The 22,410-nt window shown below is 41.8% G+C and overlaps 1 protein-coding gene and 3 non-coding genes across 4 annotated transcripts; 2 read left to right on the forward strand and 2 right to left on the reverse strand.

Moving 5' to 3' along the window:
* Positions 1–1,549: 1,549 nt before the first annotated feature.
* Trnak-cuu (transfer RNA lysine (anticodon CUU)) lies at positions 1,550–1,622 on the reverse strand. The gene has a single exon. It is a non-coding gene; the product is annotated as a tRNA-Lys (tRNA).
* Positions 1,623–5,602: 3,980 nt separating this feature from the next.
* Positions 5,603–5,675, reverse strand: Trnak-cuu (transfer RNA lysine (anticodon CUU)). The gene has a single exon. It is a non-coding gene; the product is annotated as a tRNA-Lys (tRNA).
* A 5,269-nt stretch (positions 5,676–10,944) lies between these two features.
* On the forward strand, positions 10,945–19,320 carry LOC141912208 (neuronal acetylcholine receptor subunit alpha-10-like). Its single transcript, XM_074803427.1, has 7 exons — positions 10,945–11,130; positions 12,481–12,590; positions 14,902–15,100; positions 16,060–16,399; positions 16,817–17,068; positions 17,859–17,959; positions 18,880–19,320. The coding sequence occupies exons 1-7, from the start codon at positions 10,945–10,947 to the stop codon at positions 19,318–19,320; spliced, it is 1,629 nt and encodes a 542-aa protein (XP_074659528.1).
* Trnal-cag (transfer RNA leucine (anticodon CAG)) lies at positions 17,652–17,735 on the forward strand. The gene has a single exon. It is a non-coding gene; the product is annotated as a tRNA-Leu (tRNA).
* Positions 19,321–22,410: the final 3,090 nt, after the last annotated feature.

Raw genomic sequence — 22,410 nt, forward strand, 5'->3', positions numbered from 1 at the left:
GTATGCCGGGGAATTAATTTACTCTCGGATTAGGTATATTGTTTGTGCGCTTTAGCTGCGGGATATAGCGAGGATATGGCAGTGTTTATCTGGACTATGGTCATCGTCGTGATTGTTTATCTGGGTAAGTCTCCGAGTTTTATCAGTTCTTCGTCTATATCGCAAATTTCTGAAGAAAACTTTAAAACTTCGTCATTTTCTATTCAAATCCATGATAAGTTTTCCTAGAAATGAATATAGATGTTCCGAGAACTGAGTTTCAAGCGTTTTTTTTGAAGTGATACGTAGCTGGTATGTGTGTATCCAAAAAATTCAGTCGTCTGAAAATTAACATAGATGCGATTTAACCAAGACCTCGACGTTTCCGGATGCAAACTATAAACTGTACTTCCCACCAGCCAGGTGGACAGGTGTTACACGAAGTGTCCAGATCCACAGTTGTAAATAAAGATTCGACTCGGAATTAACCCTTAGCCAATTGAGAATAAACTAATTATAACTCGGAGTTGGAAATGGATCCTAATCTGCGCCTTACTCTGCATGAAGCGAGTTTTAATGGGATTTATTTGGAAATGTCTCCTATCTTCTTAATTCTCAACTTGGTGAAATATCTAGGCCCTCAGCAGCAGTCTCGACGCTACCGAGTTTCCTGACTCTCCCTTATGATTACAATCTGGCACCATTCACTATGAAACAGCAGAGAGTTTTAGATTTCCGTCCTGTTTATCACAGTTTTGACGACGAAAACAAAATGGCGACGGTGGCTGTTCACGTGACCTTGGCCGGAGCGTTCTCGTCAGCCCGTCTCTGTGTTTAAAACTGTCACGTGACTCTCAGCGGTCTTCTCCGTCCAGCTCAGTGTCTTTCAACGGTCACGTGACCCCTATCATAGCGGTCTCGTCCGCCCGCCTCAGCGTCGACGAACTGTCACGTGACCCCGGTCGGTCTCGTCTGCCCGCCACGGTGTCTAACAACTGTCGCCAAGGCGTCGATTAAGCCGTTTCACCAGTTAACTAGGCAAATACTATAATACAGCACTTCACTCTCGGTAGAACCCGCCATCAATGACCTCTTATCCTGCACCTTATACACACATCAATGACTTCCATTCCTAACAGCAGCAGCAGCAGCCGGAGGAGAGAGAGGGAGAACCACACGATGCACAGTCACTGGCAAATAATCACAGCCTCAGTGAAGGATTTCACGGTTACAGCTTCTTGTTCTTGTGCGGTTCTATTCAAGTTATTTATTCTGTGATAAAAAATTGTGTACAAAATTGTTGAGACTGGTAAAATTCTACCCCGAGTTGGTGTAAAATACAGAGGACAGAGTTCTCAGAGTACAGAGTATATAGCTCTGTCTCTATCGCATTGTTGATTGCTCATGTGGGCGTGAATTGAAGGACGGGCCCGTCCAGGGAAATCTATTTGATCAAAAGTTCCCTAACCTCATTATTACATTCCAAACAAACTGAAATTGACTTCCAATGTAGAGGAATATTGAGTACGGTTCACCGCACCGACATAGATGAAGTAAAGGAAAAAAGATTCGCCCAACGTGGGGCTCGAACCCACGACCCTGGGATTAAGAGTCCCATGCTCTACCGACTGAGCTAGCCGGGCGGTGATCTTAGCGCCCACGTCAAGTTGTTATGTAACCCACCGCATTGGCTTGGCGACTGTCGCTCGTGTTGCCTTGGCATTTGGTTTCAAGGTCTCAAGTTTCAAGGTCTTAATTGTATTCGTCTTAAACTTGGGGATATGAAAGTGAACTTTTGTAAGTTTTCTTCGTATTTGAGACATTTTTAGGGTGTTGCCATGCTCAATATCCATTAAACGCTGTATCGAAGGATTTTCTTTTTCTCAAGTTGAATTAGAGAAAATACCGGTGGCGGCCAACTTGTCCAATTAACAAAAGATCAACGACGCACTTCCGCAATTGGTATTCGTTTCGATCATGAAATATTAGAGAATAGCCCGTATACTCAGAGAGACAGGGAGAAAAATTGATTTATGATTAAAACTCACTATGGACAAATTCGAACGATTGAGAACAGAATTCATTCATCAAAAAATTAAAAATTGAAATGGAAGACGCAGCCGGTTTGATCTCTAGACCATCTATCAGTTACTCACTCAGAATTGCACTCAATTCGTTCGCACTCCTCGTTTTACATCCCTCACACCTCACGATGATCTCTCTAGAGAGAGAGTTCGAAACATCCTGCACTCCGTTTTCTAAAAACTCCTAATTTTTGATAGATAAATTCCGCTTTTCATATTTGAATAGCGTGTACGTGGGTTTTATGGAATAATCATTAATATCTATTCTCCACGTCTGAGAGTCTATTGGGGCTATTCTACTACTGCTAGGAAAAAGTGAACATTTTAGCACGCGTTTCACTAATCAGTTTAGTGCACAGACATTTTGTATGATACATGTATATATCTGGAGGGCACGTCGTGTTTGGATGTAACAAACTGGCGTATATACGAAACTTTTAGGAACACATTTCATTTGATCATGAAACTAATTGATCGCGAAAATAAATGTGTCAAATATATTGGATTTCGTGTCTGAAATATCAGATATATAATATGATCAGAAAAAGAAGTTTTCTGTGAAGCAGGGTTCAGTTGCACTGTGGGGGATCAGCTCCGGGTAAAATGTTTATTTAAATCCTATCTTGACTTCATCTTTGCTTTTAGCCATTTTAGCCCCCCCCCCTCCCTAAATTGAATTGAGAAGGAATGCAGCTGTAGCGACACCTCGTGTATCCTCGCTTGTATCCTCGCTTGCCAGAAGCGGAATCCTGTATTGCCGCAGAAGTTGATGTCCCAGTGAACACTAGCGACACCTCGTCGATCCGATCTTGCCATAAGCGGAATCCTCTCTTACCGCTGTCGTTGATATTCGTCTGTAGCCTACGCTAACGACACCTGGTGGGTCCTCACTTGTCAAAATATTTCAAAAAAAGATCTTTGAAGAATCACCCTGAATCAGATCTTTGAGCCAACATAAAAGCCATTATTCCATTTCTAACTTGTCCTGAAAAGCTTTCCGATTTTCCTTGGATTTACATCCTCATTTCGCGAAAAAACTAATCATTTTTCGCCAGCTGCTTAACTGGTTTCCGGACATCCAAGGGATTTACAGGGTCATTCATTGACCTCGTAGGCTTGCAGACGATCGTATAGTGCGCTGTCGGGGCCCGGGAGACGCAGCGAGCACTTCCCACACCGCAGGGAACAAAAACCACCGAGAGTTTGGTTATTACGTAATCGCTAGAAGAAAGCGCGATGTTTATCTTGACTACAGATAATTTTTCCATTATATAAATAAATTAAGAGATCGTTGATGTTGATGTTGTATACGGTTTGAGAATAGACGACGATAGAACAACACTCGTAGCAGCAGACGATCACAGATTTACAACCGATTCATTTCGCGTTTCTTATCATATTGTTAGTTATCTGAAACTCGTCTGCTGTCGGTCGATTGATTGCCCTGCCACCGTTTCAGAAAAAACAAATCGAATCGACTCCTAGCAGAAACGTCGCGACATTCGACCACAGTAACACCCAGTTCCACAATTGTGTGGGTTTAATTTGACTCTGAACCCAGTTCCACAGTTGTGTGGGTTTAATTTGACTCTGGATCCAGTTCGACAGTTGTGTGGGTTGAATTGACTCCGGATCCAGTTCCATAGTTGTGTAGGTTTCACTCGACTCCGGACACAGTTCCACAGTTGTGTGGGTTTAATTTGACTCTGAACCCAGTTCCACAGTTATGTGAGTTTAATTTTACTCTGAACCCAGTTCCACAGTTGTGTGGGTTTAATTTGACTCTGGATCCAGTTCCACAGTTGTGTGAGTTGAATTTGACTCCGGACCCAGTTCCGCAGTTGTGCGGGTTCAATTTGACTCCGGATCCAGTTCCATAGTTGTGTGGGTTTTATTTGAAGTGAGATGATCTTCACCAGGGACAGGTTGTTATATGGCACCAGACGGCTGGGTTGTCTGACAGTCAGCAGGTATTGTGATGGTGTGTGGAGATTATAATTGTCTATGGCTGACCATTCCGTCACACACACATACACACGCTTGAACACATTTCCGGTGTACTGAATAATCGGCGGCCGAGCTGCACGCGAACCACAATCCAGAAAAATCAATCCATTAATGAATAATACCCCAAAAAAACCTGTCACCATCACCGGAAGTGATGCTCCGGTGATTCCGGAAGTGGTTTGCTTTTGTGGAATGCAAGTGACGTCATAATTCCGCATCATTCTCTTTCGGAATGTACCCATCTTTCGTTCGGTTTTCGCCGCCAGAATCACCTCGCATTCTCTAGACGCAATGGAAGAATCCGAGGCCGGTCCAGATGGACTCGTGAGAATTATCCAAGTCCATCAAATTTTCAAGTGTCCGTTTTCGATTTGTCAACAAATAAAAAAATTGGTGCATTTCAGTGTGCGGGAGTACACCTTATATTGCCCTGTTCGACATCGAAATTTCCTCTTGGGGTGACAAGCCCAGGTCCTACTGTGTGACAGTCGTCAACAAGTGGGGGTAAATTGTTTGTTTTAGTATTGTTCCTCAAAATGAGTCCCTGGATCCGCCTCCGGATTTAGTTGAAAATATTAACCCGCATTTTACTCTTACCACCCGGGATTGGAGAAGTTATTAGTTTAGAGGAGTTTTACATCACAACTGCAAGTAACAGTGTTTAACCGTAATGGGTCTTAAGAGACAGAGTCTTTTTATAGGTTGTTAATCGCTCACAGCCTGACTTGTGGCTCGACAGCCAACGTCAGGGTGGTTTCGAACTAGGGACCTCCCAGTCCTCCACTCAACCATGGACTCAAAACGAAGAGTTTCGTTTTTAGAGTCCATGACTCAACCAACTAAGCTAACTGTACGGGGTGAAAGTGAATGCAGATGAGCCAGTGGCAGGCGAGTACTTGTAGTTTAACCGTAGTCGTCGGTTCAAACATTTATTGACGGAGTCTGGGTTTTCTAAACAACTCGAACTACGTAATTTGTGTGTTTAGAATCGTGTTTGCTGTTTGTATATAAACTATTGGTGTAGATTGGAAACGATGATGAAACACCTGGACCCGGTTTTATAAAATCCTCAACCTGGACCTGGTTGTATAGACTCACGTTCAAAAGTAACCCCGACGAGATAAATTCTCAACCTAGGCCTGGTTTTATGGACGGGATATCAATATTCATCCCTGGAGGTAAATCCTTAACCGGGTCCTGGTTTTTAAAGACTGAATATCGAGATTTATCCCTATGGATAAATCCTTAACCTGGACCTGGTTTTATAGACTGGGTATCAAAGTTATCCCTAGGGATAAATCCTCAACCTGGGCCCGGATTTATAGACTGGGTCCCTCAACGTTATCTCCACCCAGAAAATACGGTACGGTAATAACTGATTTCAAATGTTAGTTCGCACCCAAATCTCAAACACACGTACTCTTTTCAGCACAAAAACCGTAAATGATTACCTGTCAACAACCCCCTCAACCCTATATACCTCATGGACAACAAATACCATATGATTCAAAACGAAAAAAGAAAAACGTATACGCCCAACGTGGGGCTCGAACCCACGACCCTGGGATTAAGAGTCCCATGCTCTACCGACTGAGCTAGCCGGGCGGTACGCACGAAGCATTTAAAAGTGTTTTTGTCGACAAGCTCGTTACATTGATGCGACTTGCATTGTTCCATTGGCGCGCACTCGTGCATTGTTCCCTGTGCTCCGATGTTTGTAGTTTGTGACGAGAGCCTCTGAGCACAAAGTCATGATTTCGACAATTTCGTGTAAAAACTCGAGCCACCTGCCACGTATTTTTCTGAATTTGAATTATAATTTCCATTTTGTGTCAGAAGACTTCATTGATCTAGTGGTACCATGATAAGTTAAAACCCACTTAATACAAACGTTGAAATACATTAAAAAAAGAAACGAATTTTATCCGTCAAAAATTGAAATGGAAATATACGACGTTTCATCATCGTCAGGTGTGATAAATACAAAATTCGGTTAAAATCTTTTTAAATTTGTTGATTCGAGGTTCCAGCCGGTGGCGTGTTACGGGAAGATAAATACAGTATCGATTTTACGTTTCAGTACAATAAAGATATACACAATCCATAAGACGAAATAAAACAATAAAAAAATGTTAAAAAATGAAACAATAATAGAATGATAAAATGAAACAATAATAATGAGGTAGTTAATTAAACAATTCTATCCTCCGTATTGGGCGAGTTATAAACCCATTATCTATTGCCCACGTCACACGGGCTATTCTAGTTGTTCCGTCTTATTGTCTAACTGTAATGACGTCACGTTAGGGCCATCAAAGAGATGTAGAGTTTTGCGAAAACGCGCTCCGCTACATGCAGCAGCGCCCTCTGTAGTTCAGTTCGTGAACCAAAATCCGAACGACTGAAACAAACGGGTAAGCAGGTTTTCTTTTTAAATTTTTGTTTTAGATTTAAGGCAATTCTCAACGATCGTTGATTATCATTGATACTTGTATCGGGTTTTAAAATAGTTTGCGAGGAATTTGAGTGATTATTTTACGTTATATAATACGATTCACGAAAACACCGAACAGTTAGATATACGTTTCTGAGTATATTTACCTTGGTTCGCGACGTATAGCTTCGAAAAGTGAATGCAATAGCCCGCTGTTATGTGGACCTCATGCCTACATAAATAGCGTATGCTATTTAGATAGTTTTTGAATCCCTTACGGGGAGTTGAACCTACATGAATTATGAATCACATTCAGACGAGAATTCTCGGTGTGTCACATACGCTGGGCATGTCGACGCTGTAAACCTGTCTCACTACGGTGGTCCCGCATTGGGTTGATGGGGCAGGTTGCATGGGCCCCTGACACAAGTTTCAAGTTTCAAGTTTGTTTATTCATTATAATCACACGACATGATCGTCAATGAACAGCGGATTAGAAGAAAACAATATTATACATATATACAATACTAGGATTACAAAAATATTTACAGGAAAGAGTTCATAGGACATAGCGTACTGTACAATATAAGTCAAGCATAAAATCAAATATAATATTCAAAAAGACCCTAGGATTGATAAGGCCTCGGTATTTTCCAAACGGCGTCGCGCTGACACTCACGGGCCGACGACAAAGCATTTATGCAGTTAATAATTCGAACATCTGTTTTGTACCTTTTACTGCTTTAGTCAATGGTGGATCCGGCTGAATAATTAGGTACCTTATAGAAAATGTCGTCTTCATCGAAAATCCAGAATAAAATACTGATTATCATTTGAAGAAAAATTTTGAAAAATTATCTTCGAACGAAACAACTGAAAGAATAATCTAATACTTCGTTGTGTTATGATAATAATTAGCGGTTTTACGATTCTGAAAGATCTAAAAAAAAAATTATTGCACATGCGAGTGATGAAATCGTAGTGAAGGCCTTATATTTCTAGTGGACACTCGCCCCTTCCTTTGGTCGTGCTGCTCTGAGTTCCTTGAAATGAACTTGACCTCCGTTGATCGAAATCTACAAAGCGATCTGATAGAATCCTCTCTCCGACTCTCTCCCTCTCTTCATCTCATAATAACTCTTCTTGTTAAACTCATCCTGTTAATAAACACTTTACTAATGAAAATCGCCCCCGGGTCTGACGTTGTTTAGCAGACGATCCTAATGATTGAAGACGCGAGCGCGCGCGAGGCACCTAACCGTCGTGCGGGGGTAGTCTGTTGAAAATCTCTCAGCTGAAATCAGTCAAAAACCACCTGCCTCTCCCCTTTTAAATATACACAACAGACACGATATATGAAATAGTAATGACTGTGTTTTTAGTACGCGCATCATGGAAGGATCGGGAACTGCTTTTTTCGACGTTCTCTCGCCCGTTTTTGATGGATCAGTCCGCAGAGTAATTAGGTCGTTATTCTGACTTGTAAAACAGAGATAGTAGTGTTGAACATATGTATACAGAATTAAATCAGTCTTAACGTGAATGATCGTATAAAGTTATCAACAACATTTCGGCCTCAGCAGTTCAGTAGGATAAGGCGTGATGCCGATGCAGTCACTATCGGTGATGGTGACAAGTCGTGAAGAAACCTCGTTCGAAAATGTGAAGATTACCGATCTATTTTATGACATTAAGTAGGAGTTAAAGATGGCCATCAGATTGTATCTATCAACTTTCTAAACGCTGCGTGTTCAAAAAGAAATTCACGTATGAATTTTGTAACTATGAATTTCTGCAGGGAAACTCAATCCACTCAATGTACTCTATTAAATCATGTCATGACAAATACTTTCACCTTACATAACAGCTCATTGATTATGCCCTCAGTATACAAGAGACAATGCCCTTTCGGCATGTGACGAGCCCTTCAAAATTGGCCCGATGGATCACGCCTGATATAGTCAACATTAGTCAGATATAAAGGAACAATCGTTTTTTCGACGAATGGAATATTTTGATTATGTATACGCCCACGAACTCTCGCGGGGGACGAACGGGCTCACAGTCTTGGTTTCGTTATCAAACACGCGAAATTCTCGTTACATCTTCAGCCGATCTGTCTTAGTCAACAATACGTTCGTTAAATCTAAACCTCTTCCTCGCGAGATAATTCTTCCGCGTTATGATGACATTTTCATATCTTGTTCACCAATTAAATGCAATAAGTTTCCATTAACCCCCGAACTGTTGCAACCGTTACAATATTGCTTCGCCAGGAATTGAGAAACAATCATACAATTATTGCTGACGTTACACGTGTGCCATTAGGAATGTGTATAATATGCAATCTGCAATACTAAATAATTCCGTGAAATATCTCTTTGGTCCGGTTTTCATTGTGTTTAGATGCAGCAATGGCGTTTGTCAAGTATAAGTTACCACTGGGGTATATTAATTTTAATTTACACACTCAGCTATTGCCGCAGTAGTTGATGACCACTGTACACAACTGTTTGGTGGATCCTCACTTGCCACAAGTGGAATCCTATTTTCCCGCAGCAGTAGTTGATGTCCTACTTCACGCCAGTGGCACCTAGCGGATCGCCACTTGCCACAACAAACGGAATCCTTGATCGCAACAGTCTCGTTGCGACAGGCCGCCTTATTAAACCTACCCGTGATCTATTTCCGCGACGGAGCAGTTCAGGAATAACCATACATTCCCAAAGGTTAGGTCATAACACTCTTAAGAGTTCACACACCCTCCGGTCCACACGTCGCCATATAGATAAGACGGAGAACATACATTTCATATATATCTCATACATTTATTCATTGGATTAACGTTCGTAAAACTGCGTTACGTTAACGCAAACAACATCTCTCCATCTTATAGCGCAAGCAGACGATTCTGAATTTTTTATTTTTCATCTCCTGCTCTCATCTCGGCAGACAACGGGAGAGATATAAAGTTTTAATAGCGGTTATTCAGCGATAAACCTACGACGGTAGAATGTGACACCGGGGACCCGACGGTATATAGCTACCTTGAGATTAGGCACGCGTATCCGTACACTCGAGGGATTCGTACATTCGTCATTAACTACAAATTATGTGACTAACTGACTATTAGCTGATGAATAAGATTGAAGTCTTTTATATTTGGCTTTTTGTCTCGATCAAGATCATCTTGAAGTCAGAGTCAAAGTCAATGATCCGTAATAGCGCGTTCAAATTGCTGGGCAAAGACGCGCACTAGCTTACGTATCAGGAATCTCAGCCGTGGTGTAAAGGACAACTTGGTATTTGTCCCCAAATCGTATCTCAAACTCTTTACCAAACTCGGTAGAATTTTACCGGTCTCAACTTTACCGCAGTAAGAGGCAGAGTCTGCTGTATTTCACACGCTTTTACTCAGTATTTGATACCAACTCGGGGTAGAATGTTACCAGTCTCAACTAAACCGCAGTAAGAAACAGTCTCTCAAACTCTTACTCAGTATTCAGCATATATACCACCTCAATGTGTACTGTGTTCCTGCGTCTGTGTGTTTATCACGTCACGTCCCTCTCCCCTGACTTGCAGACGACATTGTTGTTTTTACAGAGTCAATATTAAGATGTCGTAATAGATCGCATTTCAATCAAACTCGTTGTATTTGCTATTGACAATGAAGCACTGAGGTTGACTAGCGCCGTGTTCACATAAGATAAACGGTGTTTATTGCTTACTGCGAGTCTATTGTCATCAGTGACGGAACATCAGCTGCGTGAAGGCGGGTGAGGGGGCGAGAGAACACGTGATAAGTGCCGTGCAATAAGAACCTGCCAGGGGTAATAAGTGTTTCAAACGGTCTCACCGAGGTCTAGGACTTGAGAGAGTTGTTCTGTTCGAAAGCGGCCATCTTTGATGAGCCGCCGCACGATCCAAGGAAATTAAACTATGTAATTGTAATTTATCTATTCTCAATATGTAAAACAGTTTTCAATACATTCATTGATTAATTAGAATTTTGCTAAGTACATATACAGATGACAGGGGCCTGAGCAGAGCAACTAAGTCAGCATTACCCGAAAGGATGTTCATACCCTTAGCATGTGATGACTTTGCTGAGATCCGCGTGTCGAACTCATTACAAAATACCGCCCACTACGAGTCAAGTGATATCGCTAAATCAGCCCGACAAGAAACTGAAAAACGAAAAACGACGTTAATTAGTCGTTACTGCGACGATCAGTTCGCGCAAACCATGTCCATGTTTACCAATCAGCGCCAGACACGATACCGGACGAAAAGAACCCGAGTCAAGTACGCGCGCCGCGTCGTGTCCCGAACGGAAAAAATTACTCCCTCATTTTCTAACGATTCCAACATCTTCACTTCCGACTTATCACAACGTCAATCACCAATAATCGTCGGCGTTTGTTTATTTCAGTAACCATGGCGACGGCAGACGAACACGAGTATCGTTTGGTTCAGACGTTATTGCGTAACTACGACAAACGACTGCGACCTTCGATTAACTATTCACTTCCGTTGAACGTATCGTACGGTGTCGCCCTCTCGCAGATCATCGACGTCGACGAGAAAAATCAAATCATCACAACCAATTGCTGGATTAATCAGGTAAGAAGATAATTGTTTAAAATGAGAATCTAGCAAAACGTTCCATGGCAAGTGAGGATCCGCCTGGTGTCACTAGTGTGCAGTAGGACATCAAGTACTGTGGCAATTGAGGATATCACTTATGGCAAGTGAGGATCCACCAGGTGTTACTGTAGGACATCAACATTGCAGCAACAGTTGATTCCTTGACTTAAGATTTCACCAGGTGTCGCTAGTGTGCAGTAGGACATTACCTACTGGAGCAAAAAGTTAATTCCTTGACTTGAGGTTCCACCAGGTGTCGCTAGTACGAGTTGAAGCCCACGATAAGAAATAGTGTGAACATCCGCGATAAGCGAGCAAACTGTGGTGGTAAGCGAGGATTGGACAGTAGAAGGCTGAGAATGATGGTGAACCCACAGGTGTTTATGGATACACGGAGCTCAGGGTGGATAATACGCTATTCAGCTAGTAGTTTGTGTCATGTGTCTATGTGTGTGACGCACAGAGTGATTTATATGATTTCCACTTGATGATGGATTTATATTAGCTATTAACCGCGCAATCGTACTCGTGCTACTGGTGCTACTGTTGCTGTCGGTTCTGCGGGTGCTGATGGTGTTGCTGGTACCGATGGTGCTACTAGTGCTACTAGTTTCTGCTGGTGCTACTGGGTCGCTGGTACCGCTGGTACTGCTGATGTTGTTGGTACTGCTGGTGCTACTACTGGTTTCTTCTGGTGCTGCTGGTGCTGCTGGTGCTGCTGGTGCTGCTGGTGCTGCTGGTCATATTGTCCGATTCCTTTCCCCTTTCCCTTCTACTGTCTCCTTCGATCTCCTCTCCTCCTCTCCTCCCATTCTCTTCTCCTATCTCACCCTCCTCTTCTCTTTTTTCCCTCCTCTTTTCTTCACCCTCGTCATCATCACGCACCAGACGAGATCATACATATACTACTTCCGGTAACAGTGTTCATTTCTGCAGAATGAACGACAACTTCCGGTGTGTGATTGTTTCAATAAATTTGAACTACGTAAACATTTCCGGCGCCCAACCGAGATAATTCATCATAAATCATTATCATTGTTGATAACCTGCCATAGAGTTTTAATGCTCGTTACATCACGATTCGTCAAAATGGCCACCAACATTATTCCACAGGTAAAGCACCCATGTGGTATCTGTCAGAAGAAATACCCCCATAGGTGGTGAACAAATATATACCAGATCTGGAACCGCGTTGGAGAGAAAACCCATAATTATACAGGCGTGTTCCAACATCTAGTACCAACAACTCTGCATCTTACGGCCAACATGACGCGTGGTGTGTCGCGAGGTGTCGTGCAGGTAAATGTTTTGAATATTGTTTTTCAGCAATGGTTGGATCCGAAATTGACGTGGAGTCCCGATAAGTACAACGGCATCAAAGACATCTTGATTCCTTACACGGACGTGTGGAAACCGGATATTATACTTTACAACAAGTAAGTGCTGTCACCTAGCGAGTCATAATAATACCACATAGCACGGCCGCCTGCCGAACAGATATACCACGTCTTATGCCAACTGTGGCGTGTTAAAATCGAAGTTACTCTCAAGATCTATAAGATTCGAGTCCATAACTTATGTCGGCTCAGTGGGATAAGGCGTGATACAGTTACATTCACTATCAGTGCTGACTGATAAACGGGTTTGAGTTCTGCTGGCGGCTTCCAGCGTGAGGGCGACACTACAAAGATTGCGGTCCCGTCCGTGAGGTTAAATGAACACAATCCAATAGGTTTTTATTCTCGTGGGAAACCATCGTTGTTTGTTTGTTTGGTATTGCTTTAACGTCGTTCAGATCTCGGTTTCCTGATATCATCGATGTATTAACTTGATTATCGGTCGATGAGTAAACCAACATCCGAAACAGAACACTGCAAAATCTCGATTCGTGATATCATAGTATGTAATTACCCGTCAGTGTTGCAAACTTGGCCCGTACTCTAAAACAAAAGGTAATCAGGGATCCACAAGCCTCGAGGGTGTGTCGCGTAAATCATTTATCGTGTTTGCCCACCAATAGAGGGTGTCTTAAAGATATCATAGTAAAAAAGAACTTTTAATTGTCACTTGGTCAAAACTATCTGCTAACTCTAAACAACTTTTGACAAACTGGCCCCTGGCACTTAATTATAGAAATGAGCAACTGAGATTTTATGGCAATTTACAAAATGACCAATTAGGGGAATCGTCTAGCCTTAGTGATACAATGATTGTATTTAGTCTTTTACCATTTTGCATGAAGGGTACAATTATTTTTTGTTAACAAATAATATACAGAAGATCAAAGTAAAGACATTTAAAAACATATCAATATTTATTCGGGGTATACTGGTGCCACCTGGCGGTGAACGAATGAACCACCCCGAGGGCAGAGCACTACCCGCTTAATGCACGATAGTGTTCAGCTATTGCGGTGTCATCCGGGGAATTTTTCGCTACGTTAGAAGTTATATCAACAGCATATGAAAAGGCGAGTTTGTTTTTCTCGCGCGGAGGAGTACTGTCAACTGAGTAACCGTGTTACTCATCATAGTGTACTTATACACCAGCCTCAGGGCTCAAGCTCGCTTCTTCTTCAACGAACCGTCGTCGGAATTTCTCTTTTTTCTCTCTCTCTAACGAGCCCTGACAAATTGCTGTTATATATATATATATATATATATATATATATATATATATATATATATATATATATATATATATATATATATATATATATATATATATATATATATATTACACAGTTCGTTTACTGTTCTCTGAAATCAGCATTCACTCAATAGAACTAACACAAATAAAATCCATCTCTTTCTCTCTCCCTCTCTCGCCGCTCCATTATTAACTTTTCTTACTTTCCTTTCCCTCTCATCTCTCCCTCCCCGCTTCCATCCATCGTCTCTCACTTTAAGCTCATTTCGGTTCTATAACCAATCTAGCAACTCAAGACCAGTCTTAAGCTCATTCTAGTTCTATAACCAATCTAACAATTGAAGACCAGTCTAAGCTCATTTTAGGTCTTTAACCAATGTAACAACTTAAGACCAGTCTTAAGCTCATTTTAGTTCTATAACCAATCTAACAATTGAAGACCAGTCTAAGCTCATTTTAGGTCTTTAACCAATGTAACAACTTAAGACCAGTCTTAAGCTCATTTTAGTTCTATAACCAATCTAACAATTGAAGACCAGTCTAAGCTCATTTTAGGTCTTTAACCAATGTAACAACTTAAGACCAGTCTTAAGCTCATTTTAGTTCTATAACCAATCTAACAATTGAAGACCAGTCTAAGCTCATTTTAGGTCTTTAACCAATGTAACAACTTAAGACCAGTCTTAAGCACATTTTAGTTCTATAACCAATCTAACAATTGAAGACCAGTCTAAGCTCATTTTAGGTCTTTAACCAATGTAACAACTTAAGACCAGTCTTAAGCACATTTTAGTTCTATAACCAATCTAACAATTGAAGACCAGTCTAAGCTCATTTTAGTTCTATAACCAATCTAACAACCTAAGACTACTTCAATATTGTATCACAGCAACGCTACCCCCATTTAAAAGAAACGATGTATTGACAAAGCTTGCCCACCTCGTGTCCTTTTTGCGAATATTATTATTGTATCCTATTAATACAACTACCCTTTCTCGGGTATCCCCTCAAATTCTAAGGCTAGCTTCAGTTCTGATGTATAGATCTACAGTCTACGCATCTTTAGGATAGTTCTAAAAAATGAATTTCTTATTTCAGCGCCAACACCGAATCGATGAAATCAGCGGTGAGCACGAACATGATAGTGAACTACTTAGGAAACGTCACGTGGTTATCGATGGTCATATTCAAGTCGTCCTGTTCGATCGACGTTCGGTATTTTCCGTTCGACGAACAAAACTGTACGATGGATTTCGCCTCGTGGACCTACGACGGCGAACACATCAACCTCATACAGGTCGTTATACTTTATACATGAGAGCAATGCGGTCGACTTAATTTCATTTCGAGTTTGAAGTCGGCCTGTCGAACTTAAATGTTGACTTATCAAAACTCATGAGTTACTCGACTTTTGAACTAGAAAAATCGGAATGACAACTTGTTAAGTCGACTGTAGGACTCAAAATGAAATGTAGCTGGCCGTAAACTGCTATTATAGGACCCGTTCTCAATTTATTTCCTAAATTTTGCCAATACGGTATGCGTTAAGACAAATAGTACTTTGAAGGTTTACTAGATTTTATAATAAGTTCGAGCTTTCGTTATTACCATTCGCTACTATATACACATCAGCGAAAGCCCGTACTTCTTATAAAATCTAGTTAACGTTCAAAGTACTTTATTTCAGGGGTGGATTTAGGGGGTCCGGACAGCTGCCTTCCCATTGAGGTTGAACTTTAGACAAAAATCTTTAAAACCTGCAAATTCGACACTCGTCCTCTCTCGTGAATTCCCTACAGGATCGGATGTATTCTTTCATAATCATCAATATCGATGGTGGAACCCGCTATCCCCCCATGCCCTGCTCTATCTGAATAACCCCCACCCCATGCCTTATCTGAATAACCCCCATGCTCTATCTGAAAATGACTTAGTATTTTCTTCTGGACCCTTCCAATTTTCCCAATCGATTCGCCTTTGATTATTTGTCGTCACTTTACTATGGGCGTACTCTTTTATGACCTCCGAAGTCTCAGTCCGAAATCTCCGGTTGGCTCCACACAAAATCCGAATCACACCACCACGACAGAAAGGAGGTTTCGGAGACTCCAACAAGTCACGTGACCAATAAAAGAGTACGATTGGAGGCAAACGGATTCTCCGAACTGATAACAGAGTTCGCCCTATGGTTCGGCGCCAGGTTAACACACGGCTCCTCCGCAACTCTCTCTATCTCTCTCTTTTCTCCATATTCAGGTCGGCGAGAAAGGAGACACGTCGTCCTACATGCAAAACACTGAATGGGACTTGCGGGCGTTCCACGTGCGCAGTATGTTAGTTACGTTTAGTTGCTGCGAAGTGAAATGGCCGATAATGCGATACACAGTTCAAATGCGACGGAAACCGTTATTTTACATATTCAATATGGTTTTGCCGTGCAATCTGATAACGTTGGTGGCGCTGTTAGGATTCTACGTGCCGTCTGACTCCGGAGAGAAGATCACTATGGGAATTACCACTCTACTGTCGATGACGGTGTTTCTGATGATCGTAGCCGATAGTATGCCGGCGACCTCTGACGTATTGCCATTAGTAGGTACGTAAGCGTCTATAACTGTCACCAGGGGGCGCTACATCGGAATCTCGGAGCATCGTGGTAAAGTCTTCAACAGCTACGCACTACATCTGTTGATTTACTTATCAAACGTCAAATTTATAAACCACCTCAAAATCATTTCTGAAATCCTCAATTTCTTGTTACAGAAACTACTTCGTATTCAGGGGCCGTTTGCACAGTCGTGGCTTAAGTCCAAAAAATAGTCTCGAATCTTAAGATGGTCTTTTAAGTTGGTGATATTTGGTCTTAGAAATTGGTATTAAGTCAAAACCGTGACTATGCAAACGGTCCCTGGTTAACGCCCGTTACACCTTGGAGTACAGGAGTAATCAGTGTGATTACTCCAAGGTTACAGATGATACGTACATATCGCAAAATGCTTCTGCTTTTTTCTAGGTCTTTATTACGGAATAACTATAGCTATTGTATCATTCGCAACGGCTATGACGGTGTTCACGTTGAACATTCATCACAAGGGCTTCCGCGGAAAAGAGGTACCGGCCTGGATTAAGAAGATCTGTTTCTGTTTTCTGGCCAGAATACTCTGCATAAAACTCGACCTGCCCGATTACAACGACGACGGTTCGGTAAGGAAACAAAAAGCGAATTCGAGTTCGAATATTAGATTGCATTCCAACCATTCCCGTGGTACATGCACATATTTAGGGAAAAGAAGTATTTTCAAAAATTACAAAAACCAGAAAATAAACGCATTTCAAAACATAACTCACTTTATTGATGACAACGTAGTAGTTGCAATATGCATACTATTTAACATATGATATTTCAACATATTGAACTTCCTAAAGGTCTCTATATTCTAATGATGATAAATTTCACGGGACGCTGGATACGATTACGAATATTTATTTCTCCCATTCCATTCATTTCTATGATATATTGAAGAAAACAGAGTAGTAAAAGTTGATTACGAAAATCGAAAATCAACGCATTTTAGAGCATAACAAACGTTAATACAACCACGAACGAATGAGACGTCATCTAGCGGAATTCATGAGAATTCATTCGGCACAACTTGCATGGATATCGCGCCCGTAATACTGCGCAGTCCATAGTGAACGTAGCGCCTTAGACCAGCCAATAGGGCATTCTCACTTGGTGGACTACGCATCCCATCTTCTAAATTCATAACGCATTTGCCTCATGGCAATTGAAGCGTTCAGCCCTTAAACTACATCGAATTTTAAAATGGACGACGCAGGGTCAAGAAGTCAGGATGGCCGAGTGGTCTAAGGCGCTGCGTTCAGGTCGCAGTCTAGTTCTCTAGGCGTGGGTTCGAATCCCACTTCTGACATAGCTGTTTTGCATGCGTCGCTATTGTTGCCCCTCCTTCCTTCTCGATAGCTGCCGACACTTTTCGATCGCTCATCGTGAGTTTTTTCTGTTTTTGCTGTTTTTCAGTTGGTAAATAACCAAGACCAAGAATTGGACAATCGCGAATCGAACTATATCAAATTGAAACAATCCAAACGTAAATGGTTGCGTCCAGAAACGGGAAAAACTCATATGACTACACTGGTACGACACCATTTCCCCAAACCCGCAATTCTCACAGGGCCCAGTTCCACAGTTCTGAAGATACGTCAGAGTGCATTGTCTGTGGGGTCAGCTAAAAGCAGCTGTGACCCAGACAGTAGACTGATGAGGTCTTGATGATCCCTTTTGCGAAAGTCTGTTTTGACTGAAGGAGCACAGGGTATAGGCTGTATATTTACTAAGGGATGCAGGGTACAGACAGCAGATTGTCTAAAGGGGTGCTGGGTACAGACAGCAGATTGTCTGAAGGGGTGCAGGGTACAGACAGCAGATTGTCTGAAGGGGTGCCGGGTACAGACTGCAGATTGTCTGAGAGGATGCTGGGTACAGACAGCAGAGTGTCTGAGAGGGTGCAGGGTACAGACAGCAGATTGTCTGAGATGGTGCTGGGTACAGACAGCAGAGTGTCTGAGAGGATGCTGGGTACAGACAGCAGATTGTCTGAGAAGGTGCAGGGTACAGACAGCGGATTGTCTGAGAGGATGCTGGGTACAGACTGCAGATTGTCTGAGGGATGCTGGGTACAGACTGCAAATTGTCTGAGGGATGCAGGGTACAGACAGCAGATTGTCTGAGAGGATGCTGGGTACAGACTGCAGATTGTCTGAGGGATGCTGGGTACAGACTGCAGATTGTCTGAGGGATGCAGGGTACAGACAGCAGATTGTCTGAGAGGATGCTGGGTACAGACAGCAGATTGTCTGAGAGGGTGCAGGAGGATTGACTGCTGCATCTGCTGTTACAAACAACGACGGAACTGGGTCCTAAGAAGACAAACTTATTGAGCTTCATTTAAATTCCTATTCTCCATACATTTAACTGAGAATTCCTCGGCTTTGTAGATCAGATTAACGATAACGTTTGTTACTTTAATTGATATGAATTCATTTCTATATTCGCAGGATTTCGTGCCTCAGTCCGAGTTTAAAAGACGCTATGATTCCGAACCCGGAAGCATACCAGAAAATGGCGGGTTATCGCCTCGTTTTAGCAGCAAATTACGCAATCCTAACAACACGAATCGACCGAGCAGCAGTAACTCGACCGTCGACGATTTCGAGAAACAATTCCTGCGAGTTTTACAAAAAGTTTACCAAACTATCGAGAAAAACGAAATGCGCCTTGCCGAACAGGACAGACGAGACGCTATTAAACTAGAATGGCAACAGGTGGCGCTAGTAGTCGATCGTCTGCTGTTATCGATGTTCGTGATGGCGACGCTGGGCGTCACTTTAGCGATTTTGTTCCAAGCGCCGCATTCGTTCAACAGTCTATTCGGTACGAGGACGGTTCACTCCCATGTTCTATCCGACGATCAACAGGACTCGTCGGATAACGGTTGAAAACGCGCCGCGCTACTTACAGGGATTGGTACGTTTACATATCAATACGCGTGGTGATTACCACCAGGCGGCGTGCGAGGTATCCATTACGGATGTGATGATTAGGATTTTACCTGAACGGGTGTTAGGCGTAACGCGTCGCCATTGATTGCCAGGGACTCATTTGAATCGCAGGGATATCCGATGAAAACATCGACCATTTCTCGTTCTCAATACGTATATTTCCTTAGTGTAGAGTTTGTTTTTATAAAGATGGCCGCTATGGCAGCCACATAAGGCCAGGCTCTTATAATAATCCATTTGCAATACGCTTTAATTTGATATCCCACAATTCACGACCAATGCTTAGTTTTTTTGTATCGTCAGCAGATGGCGCTAGTACAACTATTCAAGATGGCCGCTGTTACGATATAAACACTTCAAAGCGTTATTAATCATAGAAGATCTGTTTGTTCATCAAACGGACAGCAGGTGGCGCTTCAGCTACTCAAAATGGCTGCTATACAGCAACACGTGCACTTTTCACATTGAATATAGACACGCATTTATTTGGAAGCTTCAATCTATGATCACCAGGGGGCGTTGTTTTCACCTACACTATGTGAATGTATATAGGTGTGCGTGCGTGTAGTTAGATATTGATTGAATGAGAAAATTAAGATGTATAATTAATTATACCAATAATTTATACGAAAAAAAAACAAATTCGTTTATAACAGAATAAAATAAACATTGTACACTTTATAATCTAAGCTCTTCCCTTTATTTGTTATATTGATTAAAAAGAACTGCGCAAGGTCTTCAGAATATGTTCTCTAAAAAGGAGGAGTCAGGATCTTTTTTTTATTTTGAAAAAAAAATTTGTCTCAATTATATCTGGAATCGGGTTCGTCACCTACGTACGAAATGCCATGGTGTAGACTTAAGCGACCCCGGTAGCTCAGTAGGATACGGCTTGTTGCTGTTGCATTGACTATCAGTTGTCAGTCAGAGACAAGCAGGTTCGACAACCTGCTGGTTGTGTTACAGTTCACCCCTGCTCGAGAGCCCCAAGCGTCGACACCACTGCTCCAACCTTCTCCAACAAGAAGAAAGATCTGGAAGATACTCAACTAAAGGCAATTTTTCCACTGACCTTTCTGAAAGGCACAACGCACAATAATACAGCCGGGCGCAATATGCTTCGAGACTGCTCGCCTTCTCAGGATGACTAGCCACTGTAAAAACAGCACCATTGATGATGAATTACTTTATATTCTATATGAATAGGGATGAGCCAACCGTCTGTCTTCATATACACATATAGATATTAATGTAAACAGACACAGGTTGTAACAGGTTTCACGCGACCCGTCGCCCACTTCCAAATTGTCGCCACACTTCTTTCGCCTTTTGTTTTATACAATTAATCAAACTCAACGCAAGAATGCTCGCGGTGCGGCGTAAAATATTTGTTAATTAACAAAAAGCATTCGATCGGATAGGCAAACGCTAAAACATTGGTAAGAAATAATCTTTTCGGGAAAGCAATATACTATAAAACGTTGCGTTAACTAGAAATATACAAGTGCCAGTGTTTTCATGGTTTTTGCTGCGCTGTTTAGGTAATTAACATAACATTAACATAAAATTTGAATATGCTAATCAGGGGCAAATTATGAAACCGTCATCTAGAACCAAATTTGGTTCCAACTCAGAAAAACAGACCCCGCTGGAGATACACAGTACAGTACAGTAATGAGCATAATTTACTGAGCTTGTGCATGAACATAATCTGGTGCCTCCCGATTGGTCGACAATACCTTTGAATTGGTGTTCTTGAGATTTCTGGCTTTTCTATGGTAGTTATAACGAATAAGACACTACTATTGAGTGACTCAGAATAGAATGTACTGCCTAACTGATGGATTTCACAATTCATTTACAGTTTTTTCTGGTTTGCTAATTCATTTTGAAGAGATGAACATCGTTTTGCTGGTTTGCCTGATGATCCAGGTTTCCTTGGCCTTCAATTTTCCAGGTATGAAAAACAATCGAAGCGTGGTAACATCCTAATCCTCTAAGCGAGGTTGAAATGAACAATATTGATGATATCATTATTTTTTGTTGTTAAGCGCTATCTTCTATTATCCTATCATATCAGTTTTCATAACGCTATTTTAGGTACCGCAAATAAGATAAAACCCCACTATTTACAAATTAAAAAGAAATCTAAAAGCACACCTAAATCTAAGGCACACTTGACGATGATCTCTAGGGTGAGATCGAAACGTCGCGTTCGTATATTTTAGATTGTTTCAATAAATAAATTTCTCGATTTTAGATTTCTTTTAATTTGTAAATGGTGGGTTTTTATCTTATCATCTGTTCACCCGACGTTTGAGTGTGGTTATCGTACTAGGTACCGCTATCTTAGGCCTTGTGTAGATTATCAATCCAAGACGTATTCGTATTGACAGGACTCTACACAGATCGGTTTAATCATACGTTTCCCAAAATCTCGTTAAATTTCCAGAGCAATAAAGATAATGATGATAATATCTTATAAGAGTAATTTTTAGTGTCTGGAAACAAATAAACCTGCGTATATGCTTACAGGGATGCCTCGTCAGGTGCAAAATATTATTGGAGGGACATCACCCCGAGGACAAGACGCCAATGAAGGAGGTTTTGACGTGTCCGGAATGTTGGGCCGACTGAAGAAAGATATCCCTCAACTAACGCCGGGCTATAAACAGCCTCAAAAAGGTACCCAACAGCAACAAGGTATCCAACAACAAGGTATCAGACAGCAACAAGACGGTATCCAACGACAAAGTATCCAACGGCAACCACAAGGTATCCAACAACAGGGTTTCCCGCAGCAGCAAGGTTTCCAGCAACAGCAAAAAGGTTTCCAATCGCAGACGAGACCTATTCGGCAAAGGCGCCGAAGACGACCGCGTCCCCGATTGCAACCTCAATCCAATATCATCAAACAAAGACCCGTTCTACGGCCTCAATCTAAGCCAGTTCAATCTGAAGCTCGACCTGTCAAACAGGCAGAAATAGAGCCTGTTCAGTTTCAACCCGCACAAAAGGCTCAAGAAA

This window comes from Tubulanus polymorphus, chromosome 10, assembly GCF_964204645.1.
Source record: "Tubulanus polymorphus chromosome 10, tnTubPoly1.2, whole genome shotgun sequence".
NCBI lineage: Eukaryota > Metazoa > Nemertea > Palaeonemertea > Tubulaniformes > Tubulanidae > Tubulanus > Tubulanus polymorphus.